This window comes from Macrobrachium nipponense, chromosome 22, assembly GCF_015104395.2.
Source record: "Macrobrachium nipponense isolate FS-2020 chromosome 22, ASM1510439v2, whole genome shotgun sequence".
Classification (NCBI taxonomy): Eukaryota; Metazoa; Arthropoda; class Malacostraca; order Decapoda; family Palaemonidae; genus Macrobrachium; species Macrobrachium nipponense.
In genome coordinates, this window is record NC_087213.1 from 63,984,910 (window position 1) to 64,001,001 (window position 16,092).

Genomic DNA, 16,092 nt, shown 5'->3' on the forward strand with positions numbered 1-16,092 from the left:
ATGCCACCCCTCACTCTGCAGTTTTTGCTTGGGCCAAAAGCAAAAGTGATTTGTTTACCTACCAGTCGCGCGAGCGCGCGCCTGTCGGACAAGCAGTTAACTACCGAACCCCTTGTTCGAAAGCTTACGACCTATCCAGCTGCCGCTAGTACCTTCTATTGTAAAAGGACCTCAGGGTTTGTTATAGTTAGGAAAAATGCAATTTTGGACAAATTGTCATATCATTGGGAAGGCCCCTGATGCCCGTCGGTTACGCCTGCTGGAGGCGCTTCTCATCCAGCAAGTAAAACCTACACTAAATATGACGCAGGAAGAATTTCTCCTCCCTACGAGTATGAAAAGACCTGCCACCAACAATGACACCACCGAGCACGACAACTCCACGGAAGACAACGCCCCCAAAGGAGATACTCCTGCAGCCAACCATAATCAAGTTAGCCGTGAAGTCCCGCAGCGTAGCGAAATGCCCATCAACGTAACCGTGCCGCTAAGGAGGTCAAAGCAGCTGCAGGACTTACAGCATCGCAACCATCAACGCGTGGAAAGGGGCTTGAGACTCGGTTCAAGCCACCAATGAAAACGAAGACCTACCACCACCAGCCAATAGTAGATCAGCATGGGGCAGACCCCCTGCTGTCAACTCCAAATATAAACGAGGACGGACACCGCTCCAAGATCAGTCCACCCTCAGCTTCCCAGCCCGAGGATGTCTGGTAGCTCAGACGAAAGCTCGCTTGCTTCAAGAAAGAGAGAGAGAGAGACATATATATTCTTATAATGTAAGTTTGGAATGCAATCATAAGCCTTTTGCAAGGGAGTCGTATTCCCACTTTGAGAATGTCTTAGCTAGGTGATTTCTTTATCGGCGCAAAACAAGCGTAAGACCCCCCAAGCCGCAATGTTATCCAGCCCCTTGTAAATAGATTAGGTAAGCGTATTTTTTCTTATCGCGGTCGAGCCTGTGAATGGAACAAGAGAGCCTTATTCATAGCCTTATGTGAGTGCAGTCAAAGAGGCATTGTATTAGCCATTCCTATAGAGATGACATAATATGTTTTCACCTTCGACTATAGACTAATAGCATATATGCTTATGGGTGAGAGAACATTCATTGATTCGCTTTGAGACAGAGCGGTGTGCGTTATAGTCTCTCTCTCTCTCTCTAAAAATCTCTCTCTCTCTCGCTCGCTCGCGAGGCTGTCTCAATCACTTAACGTAACGAGCTGGTCACTCATTTTTATATATTTCTTAGTAATATATGTGTTGTTTTTGGAATCTGAACATAGTTTTGTATCTATTGGTTTTTGTGAAGGCGCCAAGAAAATAGTGAAAAAGTGTAAAATTGTAACAGGCCTTTTGATTGACGCTGCAGCTGGGTATAAGGTATTTTTACAAATGTTGTGAAGTGCACTTCAACGTTTTATTATTTCTAAACATTTATCTTTTGCTTTGTTCTTTTCACATATTCCATTTTTTTTATATGCTTAATGATTGTACTGTCAATGCTTTAATTGTTTTCATATTATGCATTATGTTTTTCTGCATTGTCTTTATTTTGTTTAATTAGTTTGAATAGTATTCTATTGTGTACATTTTGAATCTTACACTTGTAAATTAACTTGCATTTAATTAAATTTAATTTCAAATTTAATTATTGCTTTATGATTTAATTTAATTAATTTTCTTGATGAACTTTGATTGAATTTTGCTTAATAATTAATTCAAGAATTAATTAAACTTTTGTTTTCAAGTAATAACAATTTCCCTGAGATTGTGAATTTCACTTATAAATTTTGAATTTAGAAATAAATTTTTGTATCTAAGATTTATATGAGAATTTCATTGAACCACCAACATGATATTTTGTTTGTCTAGGTAGAAATATAGAGTGATAATTGTGACGTTTCCCACAAATAAAACAGAATCAGGGAAATACTTAAATTTGAATTTGCACGAGTGATGCCCTTTAATTAAGATTACCTCACACATATTTTAATGAACTTAGACTGATTGTTTTCTTGACTGTTCAGTTAGAAAAAAGGGATCACTCTTACATTTAGAGTATTCAGTCGTTTAGTATTTGTGATGAAGGGTCAGGTGTCTGTCTGTAGTGAGGTAAGTAACAACCAGGTACTTGAATGAACTGTGCCCTAAGTACAAAGGGTGCCCCAGACCCAGGAATAAAAGGGTCTCTTGTATTAGCAAGTACAAATGGTAAGTGTAGTAACCAGATACTTGGCAATTTGGGTTAACAAATATTAATGGTGTCTAGACACAGATCTTTGACTATTTCATGCACCAAGTATTAATGGTATCCAGACCCAGATACTCTTGCCCACTCCCCCCCAAGTATTAATGGTATCCAGACCCAGATACTCTACACCACTTCATCACAATATATATATATATATTATATATATATATATATATATATATATATATATATTATATATATATATATATATTAATAACATATATAAAAATATAATATATATATATATATATATATATATAATAATTATATATATATATATATATATATATAATATATATATATATATATATATATATATATATATATATATATATATATATCATATATTATATATATATATATATATATTATATATATATATATATATGTAAACACAGGCCAGACGCATAGGGCGTTTATTCACATGATAAAGGAGATCAAGGGCAGGAACACGAAGAGATTCACATTATCCTTTAATCCTACGTTTCGTGACAACATCGCCACATCTTCAGGGATTTTTCTACAAACAAGTATAAAATGTTAACATAAAATAAGAGCTGATCACAAGATCCAATACTAGTTGAAAAGTAAAAACAGTTTAATGGTAAAATTACAACTCTCATACTTAAATTACATGCACACTTGATTAAAACAGACCAGAAATACCAAACAACTTACAAATGACGAGAAGAATATTTAAAAATTAAAGCTAAATTTACACAAACATAAAAGTAATAACAAATATCATAAAAAGTAAAAGTCATATATTCACAAAACCACAGGCCAATATATGTTATATATATATATTATATATATATATATATATATATATATATATTATATATAGGTATAGTATCTAATATATATTTATATGTTATAAATAATATAGTATATATATATATACATATATACATATATATATATATATTATATATATATTATAATCGTTCATGACTTCGATAACTATGGTATCATAGTTTATCTGTAAAATTCAAATATATACACCAATTTTGACTATGTATTTGATCATGACCTCCATAGGCGCACTACTAGCCTGTCTTAAGTAGCACGGAAAAAGTCGCTATTCGGAAAATAGAGAAGAATCTCTACAAGTGTAACGCTGCTGAAGTAGTCATTACTTTTAATAAAGTATTGTTATTATTATTATTATTATTATTATTATTATTATTATATTATTATTATTATTATTATTTCATAAAAATTTTGTGTGTATCAACAGAGTTTAATATCCCTTATTTTTCTGATATGTAATTCTTGTTTCCGTAGGTCTTGTTACAATGATTGTCCTATAGTATTAATTTTAGTATACTAGCAACTAATAGTTTTAGTTGTCCTCTTCTTATACACTTGCTTGTTTTACTGGCATTTCTAAAAAAAATTATAAAATAAAAAGAAACGCATTGAATAATTTCTTTTTATGGTAAAGTAACCAAAATGGTGAATTTTTCATGAAATGGCTGTCAAGTTGGGCACTTGATACCCCTGTCTAGGTATTCTAAACCCACTGAAAAAAATTGGAAATGAACAAAATTAGACCTATGTTATGTACAGTAATTACATACCCTAATACTGTACAGTTAAGTGCAAAATGGGATCATTTGGGTAACCTATGGTTAACTTTGCGGGATATTAAAAGAAGTGTTATTATATTTTTAGCTAAGGTGAGATTATGTTCAGTTGAGACTGAATAATTCATTATATAAACTTTTTGAAGGAATTTTTGTCTATTCTTTGCAGATAATTGAATGCTTTCATCTGAACAAAAGAAGCCCCAATGTAACATAGAGTTGTGAGTATTTTCAAAATGAACGTCTTGTTATTTTATTTTCACGTTTAATCTCAGTAAGGATTTACAGTGTTGAAATAATTTTAGAAGAAGCTTGGACTTGAGGTAAATTCAAAGAGAGGTGGTACCATTGTTTCCAGTTGGTTATACCTAGGACATTCTTTTTTGCAATAACAAGCCTGTTACCCTCGTCAACTAGATTTGGTGTGTCCATCACAGCATGAACAGTTCATTAGGTTGTTAATTACTGGTACAAGGTGTCACTGTATTTAATACTGACCCCATGATAAGGAGTGTTACTGCATGTGGTATGTCTTACATGGCACACATTATTAAACTTTATTGATTTGTCCTTACAGTTGCATTGCCTTATACTTTTCATCTTATCAAACTAATTTATTGGAGTAAGTTAAAATGAAAATGCTCCTGACTTGCAGGTGAAGATATGCAGTTTCAATAAACATAAAAGGTCTTTTACATATGACTAACATCACTGCTACACAATACGTATTTGTATACATATATGTATCTTTATTTTTATGAGTGGTACCAAAGTTAAATATCATGCCTGAATGGCAATAAGTACACTTCCCTGTTTTGTTAGCTTCAAGTTAAGTCTACACAGGGTAGACTGTCTCAGCCATACAACCAATTCAATTTTCATTCATCCTCACCTGACAGAACTAAAGTATGTAAATGAAAGTTAACACATATGTAAAGTACTCTTATTGGTAATTAAAATAATTGCTTTGGAAAGATACAGGCTAAGTGCATCTATTTTAAATTGGGTAATGTTATGAATGATTTAGGCTAATGTCAATTAGATATGTCAAGGAACTGCTAATGATGTGGATGATGTCATAACCATCATGGTCGCCAACATTAGTGATAAGGCTTCTGTGAAATTCTACCCCTTGTATCTGTCCTATTTATATTTCCATAAGTCCCCACTCATCTCCAGCCTCATGTCTTATTCTTCTGATCTGAGTTGGCATGGACCTTCCAACTCTTCTAATGCCCCAAGCGCCAAGTTTACATTATCACATATGTACTATTTTCCTTAGGTTATGCATATTACATGTCTAAATTTCCCCCCTCCTTATTATCTCTACATTTGGAACTTACAAAATTTCCCTTATAGTACCATGGTTCGTGTTCTTGTAACAATACCTTGTACTAGAGTACATAATATATATATATATATATATATATATATATATATATATATATATATATATATATATTATATATATATATATATGTATGTAGGTATATGTATATATATATATTATATATATATATATATATATATAATATATATATATATATATATATATATATATATATCTATATATATATATATAGATAATATATATAGATTATATATATATATATAATAATTATATTAAATATATATATATATATATATTATATAGAAAATCTTTCTTGTGTAATTCCAGCCTCTTTGATTTTTATTCTTATTCAGCATTCCTTTTGTTTCATTACCCCCGTTTTTTTTAGCCTGCCACTCGATGTCAATTAGTAGAATTTGTATTGGATATCATTGCCCCTGAATGTTTGAAAGACTATAAAAACTTAAATATTTTTTTAAACTGCTCTCCTAGGCTGGCAATGCTGCGTGGCCTAAGGAACTGTTAGTAATAGTACTGCATATATTCAAAGAGACAGGAAGAGTTTTGGGGGTGTAGAAGGCCAGGAAAAGCTTCCAAGGTGGGAGGCAGGGGTGTTGAATAGCTGGGTGCCAAGAGAAGGCAGTGGTAATATGGCTGTTTATTTGAAGACTCACTCAAAGAAATGGTTCTTTTGGAAGGAGGGTGGCCAGGAAATGAGTTTTCCCATTAGAGAAGGGGGTGGGAATGCAGCAAGGGATGAGTGGGGAGGGGTAGCTAGATGTGACTTTGTTTGAGCATTTTTTTTCAGTTTTTCTACATTTATGCTTTTCCACATTTTATTTAAGGATATTACGTACAGTACTTTGTTGTAACTTGTAATGAAATACATCAAGCCCAATGCAAAAAAAGAAGAGATGCATTGTTTATATATATAAATATATATATATATTAGATATATATATATATATCTATATATATATATATATATAATATATATATATAAAGAGAGAGAGAGAGAGAGAGAGAGAGAGAGAGAGAGAGACGAGAGAGAGAGAGAGAGAGAGAGAGAGAACAACAACTGAGGTACTATCACATATGTTAAAGCATATAACACAGACTTCCCCTTTTCTCTTATTTTTATTTTGTGTTATTCCATTTTGATATACTTACCAAGTAATTACTAGTGGTTTGTATGTGGATAATCTTCTAGTGCCAGCTGGAAACCGATTAAAAACAATAAAAGATTTTAATGCAAGGAATCTATGGCTTCTGGCAACAATATATGTACAGTGGTACCTCGAGATACGAAAGGCTCAACTTACGAAAAACTCGAGATACGAAAGCCAATGCGAAAAATTTAATGGCTCTACATACGAAAAGTTTTCAAGATACGAAAGGTTTCTGAAAGTCCGAGATTCGCCCGGATAACAATTTTGAAACTCGCGCCGCCATCTTAGTACTAGTAGACTCGCCACCATCCTCCTGCTACTCCCATGGTTCCTGTGCTAGTCCGCCATGATATCCTTCTCTCCTATTGGACAGCATCCCTCCCATCATGCATCTTATACGTACGTGGTGGCGTGCCTACCTCGGCCACTTCGTACCAGCACCTTTATCGTACGCACGCGGCATTCGTTCGGTCCAACGATTTCGTTTAGTAACGTAAATTTGTTAGTGATTTCGTTGCAGTACGTATTATCGTGTTGTGCGAAAACTTTATTGTGTAACTTATACGTAAATTACGTACAAGATAACGTAGTCATGGGTCCCAAGAATGTTGAAATTCACGGAAAGAAGCGCATGCTCTCTTTGGAGACAAAGATGGAGATCATTAAGAAGTACGAAGCTGGTATGCGATTGAGTGTGATCGTAAAGGAATACGGCCGTAATCCGTCGACAATAGGCACCATCCTTAAACAGAAGGATGCCATCAAAGCAGCTACACCGTCGAAGGGCATCACTATTTTGTCCAGCAAGAGGAGCCACGTGCACAACGAGATGGAATGGCTGCTCCTTGTCTGGATAAAAGACAAAGAAATCGCTGGCGATATGGTAACGGAGACGGCAATCGCCCACAAGGCCAGCGCTATTTTCGGCGATTTGATTGCGCAGGCGGAAGACGACGGAGGGGAAGGGACTTCAACGCCAACCCCAGAGTTCAAGGCTTCGCATGGCTGGTTCGAGAAATTCCGTAAACGGACTGGCATCCATTCGGTGGTGCTTCATGGGGAGGCTGCCAGCTCGGACACGATAGCGGCCGAAGCATTTAAGAAAACTTTCGACGAGATGATGACTAAGGAAGGCTACAGTTCTCACAGGTTTTCAACTGTGATGAGACTGGCCTTTTTTGGAAAAAAATGCCTCGTCGGACGTACATCACGGAGGAAGAGAAGAAGCTACCCGGGCATAAGCCTATGAAAGACAGGCTTACGCTCGCACTTTGTTCCAACGCCAGTGGGGATTGCAAGGTGAAGCCCTTACTGGTGTATCATTCCAAGACTCCTCGAGCCTTCAAGGCCCACAAAGTGCTGAAGGAGAAGCTTCCAGTGATGTGGAGGGCTAATGCAAAAGCCTGGGTAACAAGGCTTTTGTTCACCGAGTGGGTAAATCTGTGTATCGGCCCGACAGTGAAGAAATTTTTGGAAGATAAGCGCCTCCCCCTGAAATGTCTGCTGGTGTTGGACAATGGCCCTCCCCACCCTCCTGGCCTCGAGGAAGATATCCTAGCGGAGTATTCCTTCGTTAAGATTCTTTTTCCTCCGCCCAACACCACCCCTTTCCTCCAGTCCATGGACTAGCAAGTGATAGCGAACTTTAAGAAGCTGTACACGAAACATCTTTTCAAGAGATGTTTCTACATAACCGATACCACAAACCTCACCTTGCGTCAATTTTGGAAGGAGCATTTCGACATCGTCATTTGTATCCGACTCATCGACCAAGCTTGGCAGGAGGTTTCGAGGCGAACCTTGAATTCCTCGTGGAGGAAACTCTGGCCTGATGCCATATCCGTCTGAGACTTTGAGGGATTCGACGTGGGCGAAGCTGGTGCTGCAGAGTCTGAAACAGTTGGCGATCCCGAAACTGTTTTGGAACCAGATCTTGACGAGATCGTTGCACTTGGCAAGTCCATGGGGCTGGTCGTCGACGAGGACGACATCAACGACCTTCTCGAGGAGCACCAAGAGGAGCTTACGACGGATGACCTGAAGGAGTTGGAGGCCATGCAACATAATGTCGTTCAAGAGGAGTTCTCTAGCAGCGGTGAGGAAGAGGAGGAGGACCCTATGACAACGGCAGAAATTAAGGATGTTCTAGCCGCTTTTCTTAAAATGCAATCGTTTATTGAAAAAAGACATCCCGAAAAGGCTCACACAGGTCATATGCTTGCGCAGTCGATGACGTTTGCCTGAGTCGTTTCAGGAACATTGTGAAAAGTAGGCAGAAGCAATCTTCCTTGGATCGTTATTTTTTAAAGAGGCCTTCAGCCTTAGCAGGAGTAAGCAAAAAGGAAGAACCAAGTGATAAAAAACAGAAAGTTGAAAGCAAAAAGGAAGAACCAAGTGATGATAAAAAGAAAGTTGAAAGCAAAAAGGAAGAACCAAGTGATAAACAGAATGTTGAAAGTGGTGATGAAGTTGAAATTCTGTAAAAAACATAAAAAAAAAAAAAAAAAGCCTACGTAAAAGTAGAAAAAAAGTTAAAAATCAAAAGAAGAAAAGAAAAATTTAAATTTTTAGTTTTTTGTAAAGTTAAGTGTTACAGTTTTGTTAATGTGTTTCGTAAATTTTAGTTTTAGTTTTCCTTAAATTTTTTATGTGTTTTCGTAAAGTTAAGTGTACGTACATTATCTGCCGTTTGTCCTCCTCCTCCTCTGCCGCCACTTTCGGAGATAGCCTGACTCGAAAGGTAAGCTTCCACATTTTACGTACAGTATATTTCTTGTTACCATGTACACTAATATACACTTTATTTACAGGTTATTTTGCATTTTGTTATTAATTTAGGTATTGAATGGCCAAATTGTTGTAGTATTTCATTGTTTATAGGTCAATTTAGCTTTATTATGAAATTTACTGGGGTGTTTTGGAGGGCTTGGAACGGATTAGCCATTATACATGTAAAATGTGCTCCAAGATACGAAAACCTTATGATACGAAGGGCGCCTCGGAACAGATTAATTTCGTATCTCAAGGTACTACTGTACTTACCAAGTAATTACTAAATCAGAACCCTCCCTCCTCACCTATGTTTTTTCATGGACTTTGTGGCAATAATAGAATGATGCCGTATGGCTCCTGTTGGTTCCCTTTTTGGCAACAGTTGCATTACCACAAATTTGTAATTTAGGATGCTGTGCAAGCATAATTGTTAGCTAAGTAATTACACACTAAGTATAGACATGGTGTAACGAGCTTATGAAAATATTTTGAGGAATGAAAGAAAAAGTAATTTTGAGCAGAAAATGTTCTATAAACATATGCATTTTAAGGCTTCGTTTGTCAGTGAGGGGAATTTTAAAATAACCGTTATCATTAGTGCAGTTGGTAACGAGCTTCTTCTTAGGTAGCGAGAGGTCGGGAGTAGCCTGGGATGTGGGGGGGGGGGGGGGGGGAGTGAGCGTTAGTGCCATATAAGAGGACAGTGGAGGGATTAGGCCAATATGAATAAGAGGACGGTGGAGGGATTAGGCCAATATGAATAAAGTACCTCCCAAGCAAATGTATATATTATTTAGATTCTGAAAAAGAAATAATGCATGCATCATTGAATCCGTTTCCCTCCCTGTCTGTGGTATTTATTGGACACCGATATAAAGGAAAACAGAAGAAACCCTAACTGAATCTCCCATCCATCAAAGGTAGGCTTGCTTATTCATTAGACACCTATCAAAAATTTCAAGTGTACATATTTCTAAAAATCTCTCCCTCTCATTAGAACCAGTCATAGACGTAGACCTAGTCATGATTCCTGTTCAAGAATTCTGTGACGAGGCGGCAGGACAGAGCGCTTTGAATTCCACGTTCACAAATGAATGTTGCTCAGTAACATTTACACTACTTACTTGATACGTAAAGGCCATGTGTTATTTTAAATTTCCCCTCACTGACAAACGAAGCCTCAAAATGCATGTGTTTATAGAAAATTTTCTGCTTAAAATTACTTTTTCTTTCATTCCTCAAAATGCTTGCATAAACTCATGGTACACCCTGTACAAACACTTATTGTATTATAAAATGTCATATTGCTGTGAATGTGAGCATGTATAATAAAAGTGGTAAAATATTTTTTTGTGTTCTGTTATGTGTGATAATCATATGGCTATGGGAAGGGCAGCAGAGCAATTGAATGAAAGACTAGGAACAAGAGAAGGAGAAAAGGATATCTATAAGATTTCAAACTTGAGGAAAAGGCATAGACAAGATGTGGGTAGATTGGGTGTCATCAAAGATAATGATGGAATAATATTGTATAGGGTGGAAGACATTAAGAAGAGATGGTGAGAGTATTTTGAACAACTGTTGAATACTGAAAATGAGAGAGAGGAGATGGGCGAAGCACAGAGGGTAGAGGGACCAGTGAGAGAGGTACAGGATACAGAAGTGAAGAGAGCATTAAAATGCTCAAATTACTAGGTACAGAGGGGGAGAAATGGATGCTGGATTTATTAAAAGCTATATGTTAATAGGAAGAAATGCCAAGGGATTGGGAGGAGAATCCAATGGTATATACATGTATATACAAGCACAAGGGAGATGTCATGGATTGTGGTAACTACAGGGGAATTAAACTAACAGAGCATGGATTGAAAGTTTTAGAGAAAATATTGGTTGAGAGATTAAGAGAGATTGTAAAGATCGGGAAACAGCAGTATGGATTCATGAGAGAAAGAGGGATGGTGGATGTCATCTTCATAGTAAGACAGCTACAGGAAAAGAGGCTAGAGAGAAACAGGGAGCTCTATTGTGCATTCATAAACCTAGAGAAAGCATACAATAGAATCCCAAGAGAAGTAAATTTTTGGTGTTTAAAGAAAAGGAAAGTCCCAGAAAAGTTGGTTAGGCTGGTTGAGATTATATATAAAAGAATGCGCACAAAAGTGATAACAGCAGTTGTGGAAACAGAAAAGTTTGAACTTAGTGTTGGATTACACCAGGGGTAAGCATTAAGCCCATTTTTGTTTGTGCTGGTCATGGATGTGTTGAGTAAAGCAATCAGGAATGAAGAGCTGTGGAAATTGTTGTACGCTGATGATCTGGTGATTACTGCTGAAAATGAGGAGGACCTACAGAGAAGGGTTGGAGTGTGGCAGGAATCTTTAGAGATGGGTGGCTTAAAGGTGAAAATAAATAAAACAGAGGTTTTTCTGAACAGTAGGGAAGATAGAGACAGAATAGTAAAGAAGAGGCTTGATTATAAAACAGGATATAAGGCTGAAGTTGACAGTAGGATAAAAGCTGCATGGGGAAGTGGAGAGAGGTAGCTGGAGTGGTATGTGATAAGAAAATGCCAATCAAGCTAAAAGTCAAGACATATAATACGTAGTGTTAAGACCAGTGTTAATGTTTGGAGCAGAAACATGGTCTCTGAGAATAAAAGAGGAAGTAAAGCGTGAGAGAACAGAGATGAGATTGCTGAGGTGGATTATGGGAATATCACTGCTTGAGAGATTGGAAAATTATGAAATAAGAAGAATGGCAGGCTTAGTAAAGATTACAGAGGTGATAAAGTCACAATTGAGATGGTATGGGCTTGTGTTGAGGATGGATGATGAGGAGGGAGTGAAGAGGGCTTGGGAGGAACCTGTTAGAGGAAGAAGATCAAGAGGGAAACAGAGAATAAGATGGTGAAATAAATTGAAGGAAGATATGGAGAGAAGAGGTTTAATGGAGGATGATGCCTTTGATAGAAGGCAGTGGAGAAGGCGCATCAGGCAACTGGCCACTTAATGAAGGGATAATGGTGGGAAAGGAGAAGAAGATGTGTGATAATCATATTAGAGTCAGCTGATAGGTATATGTGTCATACACAAATCTTTTCTCATTGGTTCCATCTGAAAAGTATCAATGCACTTAGTAACAAAGAGCATCTGCCCTCGTATAGTTGTGTATGATCAGGCTCTTGTTTGAAATGTTTGTGAGGGTTTCTTAATGCAATAATATACCCTTAGCCTATGGTTGTAAGCCAAAAAAATTTTGAAAATCATTGAAAGTCTTAAAGAACTTTACTTTTAATGCTTTGGGTGCATTGAGAAGAAGGGATGCTACATTTTTATTGATTTTTTTCATAAAAAAACTACAAATTTTTATTACTCTGTCGTTTTGGAACCATATTTCTAATGTCAGATTGGCGCCGTAACCCCAAAATATGTCGTAAACTGGGAAATAATTTCTGATGAATATATTTGAAAGGTGTCGTAACCTCAGAACGTCACAAGATGGGGACTGGCTGTATGTGGCAGTGTAACCTACCACATTTTTTCAAATTCAGATTTCATTGTCTCTGGGAGCAGTTAGGATGTATTCTAGCAGCACTAAACCTTTGTCAGCTTGATTAATTTTTTTGCTATGATGAGATTTTCCTAATTGATGGTCTGAGAATAAGAGCATTTATTAAACATTACTTTGCATATCCCAAGGATTAAGTCACTTAAAACTCTGGGTTTAGAGACTAATGCAGTAGTAATGCAATATTTCATTTTCAGGCAAGTGTGGGTGACACTGGGATGGCTCTGATATTTGATGTAATTGTGGTTCTCACTGCAAGTACACTTATTGCAGCTCAGAATGTTACACTACCTCTGACAACAGCATCCCCTTCTGCACCCAAATTAAATAAACCTATTACAGATGCAAAGGTTACAGCATTTTCTCCCTTATCAAATGAAACACATGACACAATTACATTAATAAATGTTTCAGTACCTTTGCCTCCTACAACAACTTCAGGTGTTAAAACAACAACAACACCATCAACGACTAAGCCTTCTGTAGTAACCACCACTTACTATACCAGTACAGTTCCAACCACAATAAAAACCACCACATCTACAGCAGCTCCCCCAACAACTCCCAAAACAACTTCAACTGTATTTGTAACAACAACAACAACAACAACAGTGAGATCAACTACAGTATTTCCCAGAAACTCTTCCACACCAGCCATATCTACTACTGAAAATGATGAGACAACCACTACAGAGCTGCCATCTACAACTCCAGTGCCTCCAGAAGAACCAAATGCATGGCTTTCTGTTTTTCTGTCAGTGTTCATCCTTCTAGCTGTGATACTACTCATTGGTGTAGTAAGTAGAAATAACAGGTGGTTTTGTATTGCTTTGCTAAAATACTGTAGTAGACAATTGACCGTGGTAATATCTTTGATGGCTTTCATAGGTTATAATGCAATGGTCATATACTAATAATTTTACATACTATATGTAGATTAGTTTCTAATGTGAGTGGCAATACATCCAGCATTGAAGTTTTGTCCCCCAAAACTAAAGTATCTGTAATAGTTTTGTAATAATGATTTTTGTTCTGTAGAGACTTCAAATATCTTAATATATTTTCAGCAGAAACATCATACGTATATGTTTTTGCAGCAATGCCTTTCACTTGATATGAATAATTTGCTATCAAATCCAAATCAGTATTTTCACTTAACAAATTTTCTTCAAATCATAATCTAGAAAATGAGGAAATAGATAAGCAAGTGATAAGCAATTGTTGTAGTGCACACCCATATGGCAAAGCCTTCCATCCTTCACCAGAGGCTGTCTAAATATGAACCCTTGAATATACATACATACGTATCAAGGAAAATGCCATGCTGTTAAGTAGCCTCAGATTCAGTCAAGCGAGTATCACTCACATATCTGACTACATATCATCTAACTACTAGGAAGGCAGTCATTGGTGTGGTGTAAACACCCCAAGTTAATGCCAGCATGCAGTAAGAATAAGGGCATCTTTTAATGTGGCTTAAAAACCCAGGAGTCATGGGGGCTGATGGCAAACAGCCTAAGTCAGTGCCAGTGCCATGCCCAGAAAAATAGGAATGGTTGGAATCAGGAAAAGCTTCCCTCTGTTAAACATCTGACAAAACCAATTATTAAATGAAGTGTTAAAAATAAAACCTGCTGGAAGAGGCTCATTAAAAGCAGCAACCTCAGCTAAGGATTAAGTTGAGAAAAAGTACTACTTTGTAGTGCTGTACGTAGTAGTTTTGTGTGCTACTGATATCTACTCCACTTTGCAGTTTCCACTGACAATGGAACTGAGAAAGAGTGGCAGTATGGAAAGAATAAAATTATATTCTTGAGTGGTTAAGGAAAGGTACTGGTGTGGAAACTATTTATGATGCATTATAAGTAGATGTTAAATATAATATGTATATTTTTCTAACCTTTCCTGTCTCAGAAAATTCATTTGATTTATTGTTGCGTATTATTTTACACCTATGCTTAAGTCTCTGCATTACTAATTTTCTGATAATTAGTATTTATTGGGGACCACTTACTGCTCTCTGTTTGTTGATTCTGGTGAATATTTTCTCATAATGTCAGTATGTTTTTTGTATAACAAAGGCAAATATTGATATAAATTTTTCTGTAACCTTTATTGCTGCAACACATCAGGTTAGGTCTGTTGTTTTAATCATTGCTGTAACTTTTGCTAGGCTGTGTGGTTCATTCGTCGACGTCGACAGTTAGAACGGTTACGTCATCAGTTGATGCCCATGTACAATTTTGATCCAACAGATGATGTAGATGATTGGGAAAACCAACTTCTAGAGGAGGAGAGGTCTCTAAGGCCTGAAGCAGATAAGGTACTGTTTGGTTTTAGGTTATTATTATTATTATTATTATTATTATTATTATTATTATTATTATTATTTTTGTACATGAACTTTCCTGTCGATATATACTTAGCTATACGTCTCTGACGTTCACGACAGAATTCAAAACTCGCGGCACACGCGACAGGTAGGTCAGGTGATCTACCTTACCCGCCGCTGGGTGGCGGATGTAAGAACCAATCTCCTTTCCAGCCAGAATTTTTTCTGTCGCCGGTGACGACTACACCTGTGGTTGTTACCATCCTGACAGCTTTATTCATTTCTCGTTGCCGTGGATTTATTGGACTGACTTTCGGTGAAGTACCTGATCTTGTTGGCTTGGCATACGCATTACTGGATTGTTTTTGGATATTGATTTGGATTTTTCTTTGATTTCGAGATGTCTGAGTTAGAGGTTAAGAAATCTTCTATGTTTAGAGTGTGCGCTATGGATGAATGCAAGGTGAGACTACCGAAAGCTACGGTAGATCCTCACACAGTTTGCTTTAAATGTAGAGGTAAAGAATGTTCTTTTGATAACCCGTGTAATGAGTGTGAGAAGTTGGATGAGGGTGAATGGAAGGCTCTTTCTTCTACTTGAGGAAGTTAGAGAAAGACAGGGTGAGAAAGGCTTCCTTCTAGGAGTTCTAGTAAGTCTCGTATTAGCGAGTTAGAAGAAAATCCTGTTGTAGCATTAGAACCTTCTCCAGTTTCAGCTCCTGCGCCCTGCATCGAACCTAAGGATACGACTACGGAAGTGGCAACCATGAGAGCCACGATCCTTAGCATGGAAAAGAAGATCCGTTCGTTGCAAGGTAAGAGTAGTGAAGGTGAATTGTGCAGTGACCCCAGTGCAGTGGAGGGTGCGTCTGATCGGCTCCTTAATGCTTCCAGGCCTAGACCTCTTCCAGACTCCCAGTCCCATGGAGGAGGAAAGTCAAAAGCCGCAGGAAGGTTGGGAGAACTCCCACCGATCAGGCGTCCCCTCGGTAGATCCTGATGCTCGTACCCAGGCTGCCCTTGTTCGCAGCGAAGAAGGAGGTATTGCGCCAATGCTT

The 16,092-nt window shown here is 37.1% G+C and overlaps 1 protein-coding gene across 2 annotated transcripts in view; it reads left to right on the forward strand.

Moving 5' to 3' along the window:
* LOC135198755 (uncharacterized protein C3orf18 homolog) overlaps positions 1 to 16,092 on the forward strand; it is a 98,361-nt gene that overhangs the window by 41,332 nt on the left and 40,937 nt on the right. For both annotated transcript variants that reach the window (XM_064226639.1, XM_064226640.1), the window contains exons 2-4: positions 4,013 to 4,064; positions 12,900 to 13,499; positions 14,876 to 15,025. In XM_064226639.1, coding sequence (XP_064082709.1) covers positions 12,921 to 13,499; positions 14,876 to 15,025 — 729 coding nt within the window. In that variant the 5' untranslated portion in view covers positions 4,013 to 4,064; positions 12,900 to 12,920. The remainder of the gene's footprint in view (positions 1 to 4,012; positions 4,065 to 12,899; positions 13,500 to 14,875; positions 15,026 to 16,092) is intronic.